Genomic DNA, 18,322 nt, shown 5'->3' with positions numbered 1-18,322 from the left:
AAGGTCTTTGGAACATTTAAGATGAGCAATGAAAGAAAACATAATTTTGCACCTGCGGCCCCTAATTTGAAAATTGGGATGTTTCACTTGAAGTTCAGAATCTCCGTCTTTTCTTGAAAAAGCAGAAAATCAGCTGTAATAGGTCCTCATTCCTGTCCTTGGCGGCATTTGCCTGGGTCTGAGCTGCCGCTGTCCCCTGTCGATGTGGCCTTTCCCCCCCACCTCAGTTAACCCAGTCCTATGGCCCACCACCAACCCTCTTCTCTCATTTATGTTGCTTGGCTGTTCTGTACTTGCACATAGTAGATGACCAGGAAATGCTGACTCCTTGCATCCTAATAGGTTGTTTGGATCAAGGATGCACTTTCTTATGTCTCTATTCTGTGTTTGTGTTTCATTCGTCAACTTAGAAAGGCACAACCTTGTGAAGTAAGCCCTCAGCCTCTCCATCCTGTAACAGCCTCCCTGTCAGAGGTCTTCACGTCCTCTGGCCCAAGTCGAACAATGGTTTGTACTTTGGAAATGAAAAATACTTCAGGAGGCCAGAGGTTTGTCTCCCACATAAGCTGGGCCCCCGACCCTCATTTCTTCTTTCTCATGATTATGCCAATAGCAAATTAAACTGAGAAAAGAATTGCTTTGGAATGTTCCAGTTTAAATTCTGCTTTTCCTCTTTCAAGGGCTCTACAAACATCAATGAATTCCTGGCTCTACCTCGGTCCACATTTCTACACCTCTTCCATAGGGGGTTTCCCTTTCCGGGTTCTGAGAAAGACCCTTGAATTATTGTTCATATAAAGTTTCAGGCCACAGATGTTTCCTTTTCCTTTTCCTTTCAAAAAGCAATTTACTTAGCGGGATTCATTGGGGCCCAGGAGAATAGGTTTTTTTAATGGGTTTTTGGGGGCTTCTGTGGGGAGCTGGCCAAAGAGTGTAATAATACAATCCTTTTGGTTTAGGGATGGAGAAGACCTTTGTATTCCAAACAGCCACTCTAATAGTAGCCATTCCAGAGGAAGCAGAAGGAGTGGAAGATCCCAGCCTTTGGGATCATACCTGAGTTCAAATTCTGCTTCTCAGTTCATTATTTGAGTTTACTTAGGAGAGTGACTTAATGTCTTTGGGTCTTATGTTCCTCATGTATTTTATTAAAAAAAATTTTTTAAATGTTTATTTATTTTTGAGAGAGCATGTGAGAGAGACAGAGCATGAGTGGGGGAGGCCCAGAGAGACAGGGAGACACAGAATCCGAAGCAGGCTCCAGGCTCTGAGCCATCAGCCCAGAGCCCGACGCAGGGCTCGAACCCATGAAATGCGAGATCATGACCTGAGCCAAAGTCGGACGCTCAACCGACTGAGCCACCCAGGAGCCCGTTATGTTCCTCGTTTATAAATGATAAGACCTACCTTATAAGGTTGGTTTTAAAAGTTACAAATAAGAAATGAGGTTAAAACGACTATACTGTGTTTAATAATTCTTACTGTCCCCCTTAAACCTTTGCAATGCAATCATCTTGGATATGGAAGCACAGCCTATAAACAAAAGCAACTCCTTCTCCAGGAACTGACCCCGGCAGGGGAATTAAACAGAATATGGGCGTGAACAAAACGAATGCTCACTCTCGAGGCCTATCACACCATTTTAGGGTCAGCAGTTCTGTCCAAGAGGTAACGTGACAGAAATCATTCTGCCATTTGCTGAATGTGTACTGCTTCAGAGCAAAGCTAACCCGATCTGGATCACCTCACGGCACCTTTCAGTGCTTCTGTGGGCTAGGAATCATTGTAACGCCCGTCTTAGAGATGAAGACACTGAGGCTTAGAGACGTCGCAGAACTTGTCCAAAGTCATGCAAAAAAGCAGGGGGAGGAGCTGGAAGTAGAGAGCACGTCCGTTCTGAGTCTGCACCGGCTTCAGACCAGCCCTGGCCTGTAGTGATGGCCGTCTTCAGTCTTGGCCAGGTATTTCCTAAGACCCAAACACTTTCTTTCCTTCTGACTAGGCAAACAGACCTACAAAAACATCATGGGTCTTTGTCTGGGTCACTCCGCTTATCTCTCCTTCACAGGTCTGTCCTTCAGTCCAAGGAATCTAAAAATAAGAGAATGAACTCATTAGCATTCAATAAGTGCAGTTTGTTTGGCATGAAAAACAAACAGACAAACCACCATTCAAAGCGTGGGACTGTGGGGCAGTCAGAGGAAATAAGATTTTAGATCCTGAGGTATGTTTATTCCTCCCAGATCCTTGATGAGGACTAAGAAGGGGATGGACATCTCTGGGCACTGACTCCGTGACAGGCACTGTACTCAGTATTTTCACATAGTGATCTCATTTTACCCTGACCCCGGGGCTTCGAGGTAGTTATTATGATCCCAATTTCCAGATGAGAAAGCTGAGGCCGGGGACGTGTAAATGGGACCACCACTGCACTTTTCTCTCTTCATCAGGACAGAACAGACTGATGGAAAAATATTCCACCTTGAGGCCACACTGAAACATCTCCGGCTGACCCGAGAATATTTGGGCCTTGAGGGAAGGCTCAGCTTCTAGGTATTACCTGAACTTGACAATGGTGAGCATCTTGAATGGGCCGAGAGGCTGTGGAGTCAGTCCACATACCCACATCCGTAGATTGACCAGAGCTAGGAAGAGTTTTGGGTGCCAGAATCTTTTCATTCTTTCCTTCCGAGGCTCCCTGCCACGGATGTCCGTACATTAGGAGGCAAAGTACTCCTGGTGAACACCCGATAACTGAGAGACAGCTTCTTCCATGAGCAGAGTGGGCTTGTATCTATTGGGGGGAGGCCTAGAGAGTCACTGGCTTCTCCTCTTGGTTTGCCCACCCTCACCCCAAAGAGGGATCTTGTACTACGGTCGGAGGAAAGGGCAATCGAAAGCATCTGAGGGAAGATGCTTCACCAGAGGGAGGAAACATGAGCCGGGAGATCGGAGAGAGAGAGCGTTTGCTCCCAAATCCTAACGTCAGGCTGACCCAGTGATCACCTACAGGGAGAGGAGGTACAGACGGGAGAAGAGATGGCTCAGACTCCTCCTGTGCAAGAAGGTGGAGACCCTTACCCTGTCATGATCCACGAAGCAAGAAAAGAAGAGATATTCGTGGGGCCTGAACTCAGAGGGGCAGGGAGGGCAAGATTACGGGCTGGAACCTGGGGCCCGTCTTTGAAGACATAGCGTCCATAGATTTGCCTGCTGGGCTCTGAAAAATAAGATCCACGATGCCTCTCCTTTAGGGGAACCAGAAAGGGGGACAGTGAGGGGCGCTGTATCAGAGGTCCCCGGGACCACCTCTAGATTCATTTGAAGGGCTCGCAGGGCCCAGGGTATGGCTGTATTCGGCACTATGCTTTATTATAGCGAAAGGATACAAAACGCTGTTGGTAAAGGAAAGAGGTACATGGGATAAAGCCCAAAGTCCAAAGCCAAGCACGAGCTTCCAGAGTCCTCTCCTCTCAGAGTCACACTGGACACACCCAATTCCCCCAGCAGTGAGCTGTGACATGCGTGAGGTGGTGTCTACCAGGCAACTCGTTAGAGACTCAGCGCCCAGGGTTTTTCCTAGGAGCTGGTCGCATCGGCACCCCTCGCCCAGCACGTACCCAAGTTCCAGAGCCCCCGAAGGAAGGCCGGTGTTCAGCACAACCCATGTGATGTGTACAGTTAAGGCACAGTGAGCCACTCTTCTTAGGTCTGGGAATGGCGGGGCCCTCCTGATGCGCAGGCTCCCAGACACCAGCCAAGCGCCAGCCTTGCAAGTGGACCTTTCCAAGGGTGACGGTCTCTGTAAAGAGAAGATGGGACAGCCGAGCTGCTGCCTCCCCCAAGCACAGCTGACCCCCGCCCGAGGACCCTCTGCCGTGTGGCTGTTGTAGCAATGGCAGGCCTGCTTTTGCACCCTTGCAAGATTTATGGGAAGACGTGGGGTAGCTTATGTGGCTTAGAAACGCCCTACTGGCGTTCCCAGCAATGCCACACTTCGGAGCTCAGAGGATGATTTCTAATTTCCCAAACCAGTTTTGCTGACCTGATTCTCTCTCTCCTTTTTTTAAAAATCAACTCTTCCGCCAAGAAAGGGGATTGAGGAATGAAAGTAGCTTAATGGAATGGGCTATCTGGGCTGCAGGGCCGGTGTTTCCATGGAGATACGGCTGCAGGCTGCGTCTAGACGAGGTCGGCTGCGATGCAGGGAGACAGCTGTGTGCGTCTGAGGGTGGCCGTGATGTGCACGGAGGGCTTCCTGGGTGGAGGAGACCCGCCCTGCTCTGGGGTCTGGCTCTGGCTGTGGCTGAAGCAAATGGGTGTGAGTCCTTCAAAGCTGACGCGTATGTTCTTTGTGGCAGGGCCGGAACAAGAACTGGGCAGGTCACTGAGGCACAGCCCCTGCCCTGGAGAAGCTCGTGGTTCCGGTGGGGTGGGTTGTTGGAACAAGAAGTCGTGTAAACACAGAGCAGTAAGTGACTGTGGCCAGGACTCAGCACATGGAGCTTCAGAGAGGTGTCCCTCCGGAGGGATAGGTCCAGGAAGGCTTCCTGGTGTGTGTTGTGAGATACCCTCCAGGGGGAAGGGAGTGGAAAGTCATGCCAGTAGCAGGAAGTCTAAAACTTTCAGGAAGTAAGGAGGGAAATGGGGAGGGCGAGAGAGAGGGGGAGAGAGGGAGTGTGTGTGTGTGTGTCCGTGTGTAGGTCTCTGTGAATCTCTGTGTTGGTGTGCATATGTGTGTCTGTGTTGGTGTGTGTGTGTTTGCCTGTGTGCATCAGTGTGTGCGTGTGCATGTGTGTGTGAGGGTTCCTGGGGCCGTAGCAGTTGGTGATGTGGGCCAGGAACACAGGGGCCAGGGCAGTGCTGAAGAAAGAAAATGTGTTTTGGATCTCAACAGATCCGGCTTCTAGATCTCGCTCCACTACTGATGGGCTGGAGAATTCTGGCAACTTACCCAGTGCCTGCAATGCTCAGGCTCATCGTCTGAAAAGCAGGAGCATCAACCATACGCACTCTCTGGGATGCCGGCTGGGACTGAGCGAGCTCGTATGCGTAACGTGTCGAGCACTTGCCAATCGAGGATGTGAGCTTCTTGCTCTCTTCTCCTAGAAGCCGGACAAAGTTTTGGTCTTTGCCTTGCTCTAACTACAGTTTCCAGGCCATCTGCGTCCCAACCTGTTGGGCTTGCGTGGAAATGCTGGTTTCTGGGTGTCAGGGCAGATGGAGGGAACCAGAGTCTCTGGGTGTGAGGCCCAGAAGCCTGCAGCCGGTCAGTCTCCTTAGACGGTTCTGATGCTCAGCAAATCGTAGACGCACTGTGTCGGGACAGGAGGTCAGGCTCGCCGGAGGCTGAGATGGGATCTTCAGCCCCACGATAAAATGCGCTGAGGGGTAATTTAGGAAGATCCTTTTGGGGGCCAGCAGGGATGGTGGATTGGGAGGGGAAGGCAGGAAAAACCAGAGAAGGGATGCCCCCCATCAGAGGTGCCTTTCTGCCCCAGCGACAAGAATCACCAGTAGGACCCTCAGGCCCTTGGAAGCCCAAAGACAGATGCCATCGCCCTGTCAGTCAGGGAGGACGGGCCACAGGTGAGGGCAGCCCAGGGGAACACCCGATGGTCCTCACGCCGAGGAAACACCCGGACCGAAATCAGCTCTAATCCTGCACGATTATAACAGCAACAGTGACGGCCGCAAGGAGTGTTAGCATTTACATGGTGCTTTTGCCTTTTGCATTATTCATCTTGGTTGTACCTCGTGACGGTTTTGTGTGGATTAGGGTAATGACTCAGAGCCCTTCGGCAGGTGATAGATACAGTGGAGGTCTGCCTTGGGCAAGGAGGAGTCAGACTCGGTATGTGAGGATGCTTTCTATGTGATCACAGGAAGTTGGATGGGCCACAAATGGGTAAAATGGGAAGAAGTGGAAGGAATCGAGATTTATGCGGGGATGCGTGTTGATAAGAATAAATAGCAAGTGTGTAAAAACAGACTTGAGATGATGGCGCGATTGTAATGGGTGTTTTCCTCTTGGATTTCCAATGTTGTTCTTATTATAATGGTGCCATGCGCTTTGAATAAAAATAAACTGTAACAAAGTTATAGATTTATCAGCAGTATAGCATATGGTAAGGCAGCTGTGTTTCTGAGTTAGGCAGACCTGAGTTTAACTCTTCACTCTGCCTTCACATATGTAAAGTCATTGCCATCTGTGAAATGGGCACATTGATAATACCTTCCCCACCGAGTTTTGAGGACAAGAAATGTACGTGCTCCATGGGTGCTAACTAAGCTCATTATCACAGGCGGGGCCCATCCCGAAGGCTTCATGCATTACCACATGCTGTCTTACAATAGCCAGTATGAGGTAGCCATCAGTATCACCCCCATTTTAGAGACAAGTAGGTCAGGGATTCCCAAGGGCAAGCAACTTGCCCAGGGTCACACAGCAGGTTAGTGACAGAGCTGGGCTTTCGGTCCAGACAATCTGGCTCTAAAGCTCTACTCCAGTTTAGAGCTTGGTGCTAGGGAGAGGGCTAGCGGAACCAGAATGTCACCGGGGCAGAATTTATGGAAGCTACCATCCCCTCGCACTTTCCACTCAAGGCCTATTGTCAGGATCTTTGGGACCGAGCCAGGAGCAAGGCACCGGGTGGCCTAATTCCGTCTCTGGAGGTTCCAGCTGTCACACGCAAAAAGATGAATGTGTGTCGGGCAGCTCCGTTTTTATGTCCCCACAAAGTTTAATTTCCCCGATGTGAGTGGTTAGATTGCTTTGAGGTTTCCAGGGTTTGCATTTTTCATAAAAAGGGCGGTTTATTGGGCATTGTGATGCCGCGAGGCTCTAGTACATGAATGTTAATGAAATTCATGGTTCCTGCCCTAATGAGGATCTTAGATCCTTGGCAGTCGGTGGAAGGGTTCTGTTTTTCTCCTCTGTCTTCCTAACTCCTGGGATTTCCACGTCTAGGTGACATACCCCTAGCAAGTTTAGAGTCCGCGCTGTCTGTTGTTTCGTTGCACTATTCCAAGCCAAGGCAGCAGCAGGACAGAAACATGTTTACCAAAAGGCAGTGGTTAGGGCGGGGGGAACTGCAGGATCAAATATTCCAGACTTCCAATCCGGCTCCGCTACTCAATAACCAGGTAGCCTGGGGCCAGCTACATTGTGCCTCTGTGCCTTTGTTTGCACAGCTGTCAAGTGTGGGTAATAATTGGGCTTGTAGGTTTACCGTGAAAGATTTTAAAAGATAATACACAAAAAGTGCTCGACACAGTACCCAGCACAGTACTGCACAGGCGGTAAGTGATTGCTGTTATTGGTTAAGCTCCCCCCCTCCCTGCCCTCCCTGAGCACCAGGACAGCCCCAGGCAACGTTACAGGCGTCATCTCATTTAATCCTCCCAGCGGTCCTGTGGGCTGGGATATTTGTCCCCATTTAACAGATGAGGAAACGGGCTCAGAGAGGTGAAGTGTTTGCCCCAGATCACACAGCTCACCAGAGACAGATGCAGGGTGAGAACCCTATTGGGTTGGGATTCCCCCACCCCCTCCAAAGAACTTCGTGGACACTGCCCAGAATGGCGGGTCTGTCCTCCCAGCCATCTGAAGGAAGCCTCTCATCTTTGACCGGCACAGCAGACAGGCAAGGAAATCGCTTCAGGGGCAACCAAGAATTCTTCCAGCAGCAGGCAAACGACTGCAGACGACCTCGTGCAGTGATTGTATCCAGTCACCCTGCAAGGCTGCAGAACAGTTAAGAAGGGCCCTGGAAATTCGCTGCTGGCAGTGCTTTGTGCCAAAAAATGAGAAAGGGGGTGTGGGGTAGGGAATGTGGGATATGCATTCGCATCCGCCTGGCCCCGTACCCCGTGCCAGCTCGTGAGCTGGAAGCTGGGGCCAAAGAGACAAACAAGATCAGGTCCCTGCCCCCGTGACACACACTCAAGAGAACAGACAACCGTGGTACGGTACGGGAGCTGAGCGCTAAGTGGTGCAGGAAAAAAAAAATGTAGTGAGGGCACAAGTAGGCAAGGGAAGGCTTGCCAGCAAAGGCAACGTGCTGTGAGTTGGGTTTTGAAGCATGACTAGGAGTTCACTAAAGGGGGAAGGGCTGAGAAAGCGCACCAGAGCCACACACGTTGAGAAAAGTGACGGTCTTCCCGAGTGGCCGGAGCTTCTGAAGAACACGCCGAGGAACGTGGCAGGTGACAGGGAGAAATCAAGGAGCTCTCCCAGGTGCAGCATGGCCGGCCACTGTGGGAGGGCACTACAGTGGCCGTGGCAGAACACATTACCGCAAACCGTGTGGCTTAATGCAATAGAAATTTAGGCTCACGGTTCTGGAGACCAGAAGTCCAAAATCAAGGCAGGCTTGCGCACCCTCTGAAGGGTCTTTCCCTGCCTCTTCTGGATTCTGGTGGCTTCAGCTGTCCCTCGGCTCACCAGGGTATCATTCCAGTTTCTGCCTCTGTATTCAAATGACCCCTCTTCTCCTTGGGTGTTCGTCTTCCTCTGTGTGTCCCGTAGAAGGGCACTTACTCTTGGATTTAGAGCCGGCCTGCATAGTCCAGGATGATTTCATCTTAAGATCTTTGACTTAATTGTACCTACAAAGACTTCATTTCCGAATAAGGTCACATTTACAGGTTCCAGAGATTAGGACATGCACGTATCTCTTGGGGGGCCACTGCTCAACTCACTCCAAGGCTTCGCATTATCTGATGTAATCCTCCAGCCTCTGAGAGGCAGAAACTATTGTTGTTCCCCTTTTATGCAAGAAGAAACTCGCTAAAAGGGTAACCTTTATGAGAGCAGGGACCTCCCCTGTCCTTGGCATTGGATGCCCAATGTGTAGAATTATTTTTGGCACATTGTAGGTGCTCAGCTGATATTTAGCAAATAAATGCCTTATGGGGAATATCGCATGGGCTGAAGAGCCCGGGCCAATACTTCATTGAGTTAGACTCCAGACTGTATTGTTTAATTAACTGTATGAGTCCGACAATGAGGTAGCCTCTCTGTGCCTTAGTTTCCTCATCCAAAAAAATGAAGATGTATCTACCTCAGAGGGCTGTTGGGCGGCTTACAAGGATAAATCCATATCCAGTGCCCAAAACAGTGCCTGGCACATAACCAGTGCTTAGTAAATAGAAATGTGAAGTGTTATTCCACACTGCCGCTCAAGAGGGGAAGCAGACCAGGGGTGGTTAATTATGGCACACTGAGAAAAGTGCCAGGGAGCTGTGAGCAGCCAGGGGAGGGGCTAAGAAGACTTTTGGGGAAGACTTTGGGGAAGAGGAGCTACCTGATCCGGGTCATACAGGGCCAGCAGGTGCAAGAGCGTAGAGGTGGGGGAGTCAGGGTGCATCAGGCAGTGGGAGGAAGGGGGCTGAGCCCGAGGGGGGATGTTGAAGACAAATCAGGAAAGGCCTTGTCTTCTGACTGAGGTGGAAGATACCGGGCTGGTTCTGGAATGGAGAGGTCAAGGTGCCGTTTAGGCGCCTCAGTGTATTGTCTGCACCTAGCTGCTACCAACTGTGGGAACTCGGGCAAGTCACTTAACCTCTCCGAGCCTCAGTTTACCCGTTGGCTAAGTGGGGATAATAATGCTACCTGTTGCCTACAATTGTGCCAATATTCATATACAGTGAGTTCCCAACAACTCTTAGCACCTATGGTTAGTATTGCTATTCCTACCACTGTTACTGTCATTGTATGGACATATGGCTCATGGTGGGTGGTCGTTATGGCCCCTGTCTTGGCACGGCTTTGCCAGAACTGCGAGCTGCATACCCCGTGTTGAGTTCTTTGTCTTCTCTCTCTCTGACCTACACTCGAAAGTTTGAGGAGAAATCTCAGGCAGGTGTTAGCGGATTCCAACCCAAATCCTGATCCTTTTCAAGGTTAAGGTGCTTTCGTTTGAGCGCGTGTTGTGGGGGCTGTAGTGGATGGGATTGAGAATAGGGGATGGAAAAGACCAGAAGGCCAAGTGCAGGTAATTCAGCGCTCCATCCAGGATACACGCAGCGTGGTTTGGACCAGGTTGCATGTCTGTCTGCTTGTGTATGTCTGGGGAAGAGTGTGTGTGTGTGTGTGTGTGTGTGTGTGCATGTGTGTGCGTGCGTGCACGTGTGCATTGCACGGTCTTCATTCGATTCAGCATTCCAGTTCAGGAGATGTTTACTCGTCCCCCTGTGTAGGAGTCATGGTGCTGGGCACAGAGGAAAAGATGAGATATACTCACTGCCTGAAGCGTTCCCTGGGAAACGGAGGGTTCAGAGGTATGAAGAGGTCATGATGACAGAGTAAGCACCCTCAGAGCAGCCTCAGAAGACCCTGTCCAGAGCCGGGCAGAGAGGGGACAGTGGGGCTGGACGGAAAGGCTGAGGAGCCATTCTCCCTGACGAGGAAGGACACACGGGAGTTCCGGGCTGAGAAGCACAAGGACAGGAGAACTCTGTGGGGCTGGGCATGGCTGGAGGGGACCGTGTGGAGCCAGGGAGTGGTGGCCGGAGCTGGAGGCTGGCAGAGACGGGCCAGACTGGCCCTGGGGGGCGAGGCTGAGCAGGTTGTTAGCTGAAAGCACGGGGATGGATGTCGTGGGAAGTGCCTCTCCTGGACAGGACAAGGGTGACCTTGGTCTCAAAGCCCTATGGTGCCTCATCTCAGCGGCCTCTCCTCTTGTCCCCTGTCTCAGCTACACTGCTCCTTCCAGGCCCACTGGGACCCTAGACTCTCTCTGTGGGTCTTTGGGCTGGCACCTCATCCTGGGCCACTCTCTTAGGTGGAGCCCCTTCTCCCACCCTGGCCCACCCTATCCCTGGTCCGCACAATTCCGGGTCCTGCTCAGGGCTCGTTTCATAATTATTTCTTTGTGATTCGCTTGTTCAGCATCTGATCCCGTCTCTGCCATAGGCTCTGGAGGCGGTGACCGTATGGCAGCAGTTGGCCCGCTGTGGGCCCTGCATCAATGTGTGTTGAGCGGATGCTCGGATGAACGCGCGAGGGGCGGGCCCGGAGACGGGGAGCGGCGGGTATTCCCAGCGGTGAGGATGCCATCCCTGCAGAAACCCAAATCTAGCCTGGATTTATTTCTAGTCCCAGGTTGTTGCATCGAGAAGTGGGGCCGAGGGCTTTGGGGCCTCTCTGAGGCTAGATGATCGAGTCAGTGACTCCTGGCGTGTAGTTAGGTCTTCACATTCCGAGGTGCTCGTGGGGAGGTGAGAGCTTCTCTCTGGGGTCCTCTCTGGGGATCCCCCTCTGTGCTGGGAGTTTTACTGTAGGGACCAAAGCACTAACGAATCTGCCAGAAAGGGATAGGCCAGCTGAGGACGGCCGGCTCCCCCGGATGCCCCGTGGAGACCCCTCCTCAGGGAGTAGCTCATCCAGGTACCACAACGGGAACCTTGGTCTACTCCTCCTCCCCATTTCCCTTCCGACAACCAATGCTGCTCAGCTCACAAGAATCCAGACCAGCCCTAATGTCACCCTTCGTCCCCAGAGTCCCCTCCCTCCTTCCCTTTCACCTCACTCTGCTTACCTCCCAGGAGCTTCTCAAAACATCCATCCCTCCACCCTCACGGCCCCAGGCCCGGTCTCAGCGCTGGGGGCATGGCCTCACGCATCAGCTATCGCTGGCCTCTCTGCCTCCAGCCCCTGCAAACCTGCCTCCGTGTTGCTCACAGAGGCATCGTTCCAAAACATAATTTGTATCCTGTCACTTCCCTCCTTAAGACCTTCAGGGGCTCCCTGTTCCCCTGGAGATAAAGCCCAAGTTGTAGCCTGGCCCTTCCTTATCTGTTCTCTTGCCACCATCCCGTTGCGCCAGACCCCTCTCTCCCTCATTTGCATCCTCTGGGCCAGCCACGGTGAACCATGTGATGCTTCCAGAACAGTCCCAGCTTCCACCCCGTGGCAGATACGACTTCTCTGCTCAGAACCTTCTTCCTTCCCTATCCTGGCGTTCCTCCCTGGAGTCACTTCCAACGTTGCCTCCTCCAGGAGGCCTTCCTGATCCTCTCCCCGGCCCCCCACTTCCAGACTGGTTAGGCCCAGGAGTCCCCCGTGCTGCTGCCCTCACGGTGCCAGCCCTTGTGTTGCACGTGCCCGCCCCCATCTGTCCACCTCTCCCTCACCCAGTAGGCTGTGAGGCTCCGAGGGAGGGCCTGTGCTTCATTCACAGCCCTGTGTTCCCTGACAGGCTTTTAGGAAATGACTGGCTTCCAGCTGCAGAAGTTACCAAGATTCAGGACAGGGACACACACTCTTCTTTGGTTCAAATGGCCTCTTCTCACCCTAGTTCTGGGGCTACGGAACATGTGGAAGGAGTTAGACTCGCTCAGCAAAGCCCCTCGGGTGGGTGGCACTTCTGGCGTCCTTCTCAGCGCCAGACCCTTGTCTCTGGCAGTGACATAGGGCACCCTGCCCAGCGCCTACGTGCCACACTCTTCCCTACACTTCTTGTGCACGACAGCCACCTTGGGGCTTGGACTCGACCATCAGAGACGCTGGGGTGATTGGTCTGGGGCAGGTCCAGAGCATCAGCATTATTTCAAACACTGCCCAGGTGATTCTAAGAATGGGTAGCCAGTTTGAGAACCACTCACACCTAGTCATGCTACGGTGGCGGTCCTCGTCCCTGGTTGTGCGTTACAATCACCCAGAGAGTTCATAAGATTTCCCATGTCCGGGACCCACCGTCCCTGACCCAAAACATCAGAATCCTGGCCTCAGCACTGATTCCTACAGGACCTTCCCTCCCGCCCTCCTCCCCTCCCTCCTTCTCTCTTCTTGTTCCAGAAACACTTGTTGTGCTTAACCGGTCCAGCTCTGGGACTGCTATGGTAAATCACACCCTGCCCCTCCTAGATGGGGGTTGTTCACTCAGGGACATTAGGAAGGGAAGGGCCTCCGTCCCCTTAAGGGGAACGTGTCCCATGGGCAGGTGTGCTGGGCCCTGCTCCAGCTCCCGGTGCTTCCTCCTCCTCACCGACCTGCTGCTGACTTGGGGATGCGCATGCTGGGCTAGGCAAAGAGACTGTCTCTGCCCAGTCAGGGATCGCACATGGTCACATTAGGATGGGGGCTTCCTGGGGGTTCCCCAAGACCCGGCATCGGGTCAGCAGTGGTGGCGGGGGGGGGTGCTGCATGCACCTTGCCACGCATGAGCTCTACAGCTGCCCTTTGTGGGTGGCTGCGTCTGCAAGCATGTCTGGGTCTGTCTCACACGCAGCTCTGGTGAGGGGATGCTAGCAGGACCTTAAGGTCCTTTTGAGGGACAGAATCAACCTGAACTCTCGGCATGTGTCTTTCAATCGGGGTAAAATTCGCATACAATATTAACTGAAGCAAAGAACTCGGGGCCATTTAACGCATTCACAGTATTGGGCAAACTACCACCTCTCCCTAGTTCCAAAACATTTTCGTCACCCCAGAAGGAAACTCGGTTCCCATGAGCTGTCACTTGCCACTCCCCTTACCCCCAGGCCCTGGCAACCACCGATCTGCATTCCGTCTCTATGCGTATGGACAGACGATGTGCTTCTTCATCCATCACTTGATGGACATTGGGGCTGTTTCTGCCTTTGGCTATTGGGAAATCTGGGCATTGAAAATTCTTTCCGTCTACTTCACACATCCGCTGACCAGGTATTCCTAGGTCCTTAACATTAGCTAGTGGCCTTGTACTCATCAAGTACTATCTTCAGAGTGTGTAAGGGGGTGTATGCGGGTTTGGGGCATCTCTCCCTTGCTCCAGGTTCCAGCCTCTGCTGGTATCTCCAGCTCTCTCCACATCTCACCCGAGTGCTTCTGGTCTGATCTCTGCGCTCCCCCACGCCAACCTTGGGCAGGAGGCTGCTGAGGGTTCAGCGTGCACCCGGAGGGGGTGCACAGTGCACTGTGCTGACGAGAGTTTAGAAGTGACTTTCACATGTCACCATCTAGAGCTACCTTTTCCTCCATGCTTTCACCACTTCTGACATCAGACGTGCGGTGGTGTTCCCACACCAAGTAATCCTACGATTCTCGGTGGACGCTGAGTAGACGTCCTAGAATTTAGCTGGACTCTGACGGTGGCCGCTGGACTTAGTGCAAACCCCCCCCCCCCACAAGGTTAAGGGCTCAGTCCCACAAGCCTGCCCCAGTTCAGATGCGGGTCCCAAGTCCCAGGTTGCATCTGTACTCCTCACCGACTCGCCGTTCACTGGGGGCTCCTATAGCCTCCTCTCCGGTTTTGATGATTTGCTAGAACGGCTTCCAGAACTCAGTAAAGTGCTTTACTTAGTATTACTGATTTGTTACGAAGGATACAAACGAACAGCCCCCAGGGGAGATACACAGGGCAAAGTCTGGAAGGGTCCTGAGCACAGGGCATCTGTCCCCGCGTGGAGTACAGGATGAGTCGCACTCCCCCCATATGGACGCGTTCTTGTTCACCAACATGGACGTTCTCTGAATCTCTTCAGTTGAGACTTTTATAGAGGTTTCGTTACATAGTCGTTATTGATGAAATCACTGGCCATCAGCGATTGAACTCAATCTCTCCCCTCCCCCGGGGGGCGAGGGGATGGGGTCGAAAGTTCCAACCCTCTAATTGAACTCAATCTCTCCCCTCCCCCGGGGGGCGAGGGGATGGGATCGAAAGTCCCAACCCTCTAATCACTTGGTTGACTCCCTGGCAACTGACCCCTATCCGTTGGGATTTTCCAAAAGTCCCGTCATTAACATAAACTCAGGTGTGGTCGAAAGGGACTTGTTATGAATCCTAAAAAACACTCCTTTCATCTTTATGGATCTGGGCTATTTCAGGAACTGGGCACAAAACCCAAATATTAGAACAAAAGATGCTTCTAGTACTCTATCATTTAGGAAATTACAAGGGTTTTAGGAGTTCTGTGCCAGGAACTGGGAACAAGACCCAACTATATATTTTTCTTACATCATCATAGCACACTGTCCTAAAACTTGATATACACATGCAGCCACATAGACTTCCATCCCCTCTGTCCTTCCTGGTTTGGGAAGGAGATAGGATTGGGGACCCCCTAGGTTGATTTGATTTTTATCCTGAATCAAAGAAATCTTCTCTCCGTGAGAGGAATTCTACCCTATTTCTGGGCCAACTGACTCAAAAGGCCACCAGCTTTTAAAAATAACACGAAAAGACATTCTGCTTGTGACACGAGGCACCCAATGTCGTGGGGGTTACCCCACCACTTTGTACACGGAGTGGGATGCGGTCAGCGCAAGCCTGGAGGGAACCCCGAAAGTAGACATTTACTCCTTTCTGATAAATCCTCATGGTGCCCTCAGTCTGTTTAGCGTTGTGTTATTTTTTTAAAGCTTGCTTGTAGATAATGGTTAGGAGCTGGGCTTTCAGTGTGAGTAATTTAGAGACGGTTAGATGCTTCTGAGCAGAGAAGGGACGTGCCCTGACTTAGATTTTGAAAGGACTGTGCGTGACTGCGTTGCCTGGGTCGAGGAGGCTGCTAGTCAGGGGCTGCTTTGGAACTGCACACGAGAGAATTGTTGCTGGCTTGGCCGGGTTGGAGATGGCCGGGGTGGTAAGAAGCTGTCGATTTACGGATATGTCGGAAGGCAGAAACAGTAAGTTCCACTGTAGATTGGATGTCGAATATGAGAAAAGGAGTCAAGGATGACTCCCAGGGTTTTGGCCTGAGTGGAGCTGGGGAAAAAAGGCAGGAGGAGCAGGGGGTTGGTCTGGTAACGCGTCCACGGTGTGTCTGCGGTGCCTATGGCATGTCCAAGTGGAGGTGGAAGAGGCCGTTGTGTCTGAGATGGGAATTCAGTAGTGGTAGGGAGGGTGGTGGTGGAGGAAGGCGGGAGCGCCGGAAGGGACAGGTGGCTTAAGGATCACCGCCCCCCCTACCCTCCGTGCACGTGCACACAATTAACAGGAAACGTAAACGGGGAGAATCACGCTTGGGCCGAGAAGGGGCTTCGGAGAGTATCTAGCAGACGGGGGAAACGGAGGCCCAAAGAGTACAGGCGCTCTTCTCCAGGTCACCCTGCAGGTTAGTGACGGAGTGAGACAGAGCGCGTTCTCTGGGCCCCAGGCCCCTGCCCTTTCGGACGCGCCACGTGGCCTACAGCTCCGGAATTCGAAGGCGGCTGTGCGGCGGACGGAAGGCAGGGTGGGCTGAGGCTGGATGACTCCCAGTTTTGTGTTCCTCCAGGTCACCATTCTCGTCAGCCTGGCCCTCGCTTTCCTCGCCTGCATCGTGTTCCTGGTGGTTTACAAAGCCTTCACCTATGACCACAGCTGCCCAGAGGGATTTGTGTATAAGGTAAGGGACTTCTGGCAGGTGAGTGGCCCCCAAGTGACTGCCAGCTTCAGTCAGAGGGTTAATCAAGCTCACCCAAATTCAGGCAACCTCCCTGCAGACTGATTAAAATGGAAGATGCGTCACGCAAGGAGTTTCACGAAGGACTTGGCTTCCTTCCGGCAGGCCGTAGAGTTCTTCCTCCCAGATAGTGCTCTCCAGAGTCAGGAGTCCGGAGGTGGTCCCACTTTGGGGTACAGGCTGGCGGTCAGGGAGAGCTCACTCCTGCTTGAGATAGGCTGGTCCCTCTACAGAAAACTTGGCCCTGGGCACCAGTCTTCCCGGTTTGATGTCTGATTCCCAGGTCCTGTGGTGGCCCCGTAGAGATGCGAGCACAGGGGGCGGGTGCTTTTGAGGTCTCCCTGAGTCCTACTGGTGGGCCCTTTGCCCTGCACCCCGCTCTGGGCTCCTTCCCTTGAAAAACCGAACCAGCTACGTGGCTTTAGGGCATCTCCTCGCCCCTCTGAGCCTCAGTTCTCTTGCCTGCAAAATGGGCTCCGGGAATACCTGCCCCCAGGATTTTTGTGAGGCCTTAAAGGAGAGAATTTAGGTAAAACCAGTTAGCAAAGGACCTGTTAGATGATGGGCTCTCGACAAATATTAGTTGCACTAAAGACAGAATCTGCTTTTCAGCAAAATCAGGTGATAGAAATATTTATAAATTGCCATTTACCGAGTACCTATTATAAGTCACACCCTTTCTTAGCTATTTGCATAAACATTACCTGAGTTGTAATGTGGCCTGGTCCAGGCCAGGTGACATCGCCTGGCCTCTGGCTGAGAACCCTATGTGGCGGTGGCCCCCAGACGGGGGGGCCCCGGCGTAGGTTGGGTTGGAAGCAGTCTGCTGAGCTCCCCCTGACTCTGTGTCTCTCGTCCTCAGCACAAGCGCTGTATCCCGGCCTCTCTGGATGCTTACTACTCATCCCAGGACCCCAATTCCAGAAGCCGCTTCTACACGGTCATCAGCCACTACAGTGTGGCCAAGCAGAGCACTGCTCGGGCCATCGGGCCGTGGCTGTCGGCGGCTGCTGTCATCCATGAGCCCAAGCCGCCCAAGACCCAGGGCCATTAGAGGCCCACCCCCAGCCAGAGTGGGGGGTGCAGAGGGGGACCCCCCCATTGGCTAAGCCAAGCTCCAGTTACAAGACACCACTGTACTCCTGGGATATGGGGGTGGGGGCGGGGCCGGGGTGGGTAGGGGGAGGGAACTCACCGAAAATATCGTGCACTGGAGTTGTCTGAATCGATATTTCTTTTTGTCTTTTGGTATTGTTGATTCGTCCCCAAGTCAGGATTATGTACAAAGGCATGTTTCGTGTTGATTGTTCCCATGTAAGATATTTTCAAAGCCACTGCTTATTACTTGTTAGGAAAATTTAAAAACAGGAAGGGAAACAAAATGAACAGAAAGAGTCAACTGGCTGGATCTGGAAGACGCTGACGGGCCGTAAAGAGCACAGCCTCTGGGCTTCTTAGCAGAGAAACTGTAGTTTCAGCATGGGGTTTGGAAGGTACCGAAAATGTGAGTGATGCAGGCTGGGGCTGTGTGGCTGGCCTCTGGTCTGCAGGAGAGGACTATGGGAAGTTAGGACCGGCCTAGCTGGAGAGAAGGGCTGATTTCGGCATTGGTAAGCCCGGAACACACACGACCCAAAGTGAGGAGCTCCCACCACCGGTGTGTTTGGCCAAATTAGCACAAACTGTCCATATGGGAATCTAAGCTAGGGCTCGGGCTGACCCAGGGAGCCCGGGGATGGATACAAGCAAACTCTGAGCAGCAGGCAGACGTTCTCTGTCTTTTTCTAGTGTTTCTAGATCTACACGTGGGTACCGCCTATGTTTAAGAGACAGCGAGGGTGGAGAGGAGAGGAGAGGAGAGGCTGCGGGAAGAAAGAAGGCACAGGACAGGCAGATATAACATTCGGCCAAGCTAGACCACATTTTAAAATTCGTGTTTGTTCTTCTTATGATA

General features: G+C 52.4%; 1 protein-coding gene across 2 annotated transcripts in view; it reads left to right on the top strand.

Moving 5' to 3' along the window:
* The window catches only part of NSG2 (neuronal vesicle trafficking associated 2), a 55,108-nt gene extending 37,571 nt beyond the window's left edge, over positions 1-17,537 (top strand). Inside the window, exons 3-4 of one of the 2 annotated variants that reach the window (XM_043595668.1) lie at positions 16,201-16,311; positions 17,231-17,537. In XM_043595668.1, the coding sequence (XP_043451603.1) occupies positions 16,201-16,311; positions 17,231-17,422 (303 nt within the window). In that variant the 3' untranslated portion in view covers positions 17,423-17,537. The remainder of the gene's footprint in view (positions 1-16,200; positions 16,312-17,230) is intronic. The other variant, XM_043595658.1, reaches the window with a different exon arrangement.
* Positions 17,538-18,322: the final 785 nt, after the last annotated feature.

Source organism: Prionailurus bengalensis, chromosome A1 (assembly GCF_016509475.1).
Source record: "Prionailurus bengalensis isolate Pbe53 chromosome A1, Fcat_Pben_1.1_paternal_pri, whole genome shotgun sequence".
In the NCBI taxonomy this organism is placed as follows: Eukaryota; Metazoa; Chordata; class Mammalia; order Carnivora; family Felidae; genus Prionailurus; species Prionailurus bengalensis.
This window is presented reverse-complemented; position numbering and strand designations above follow the sequence as displayed.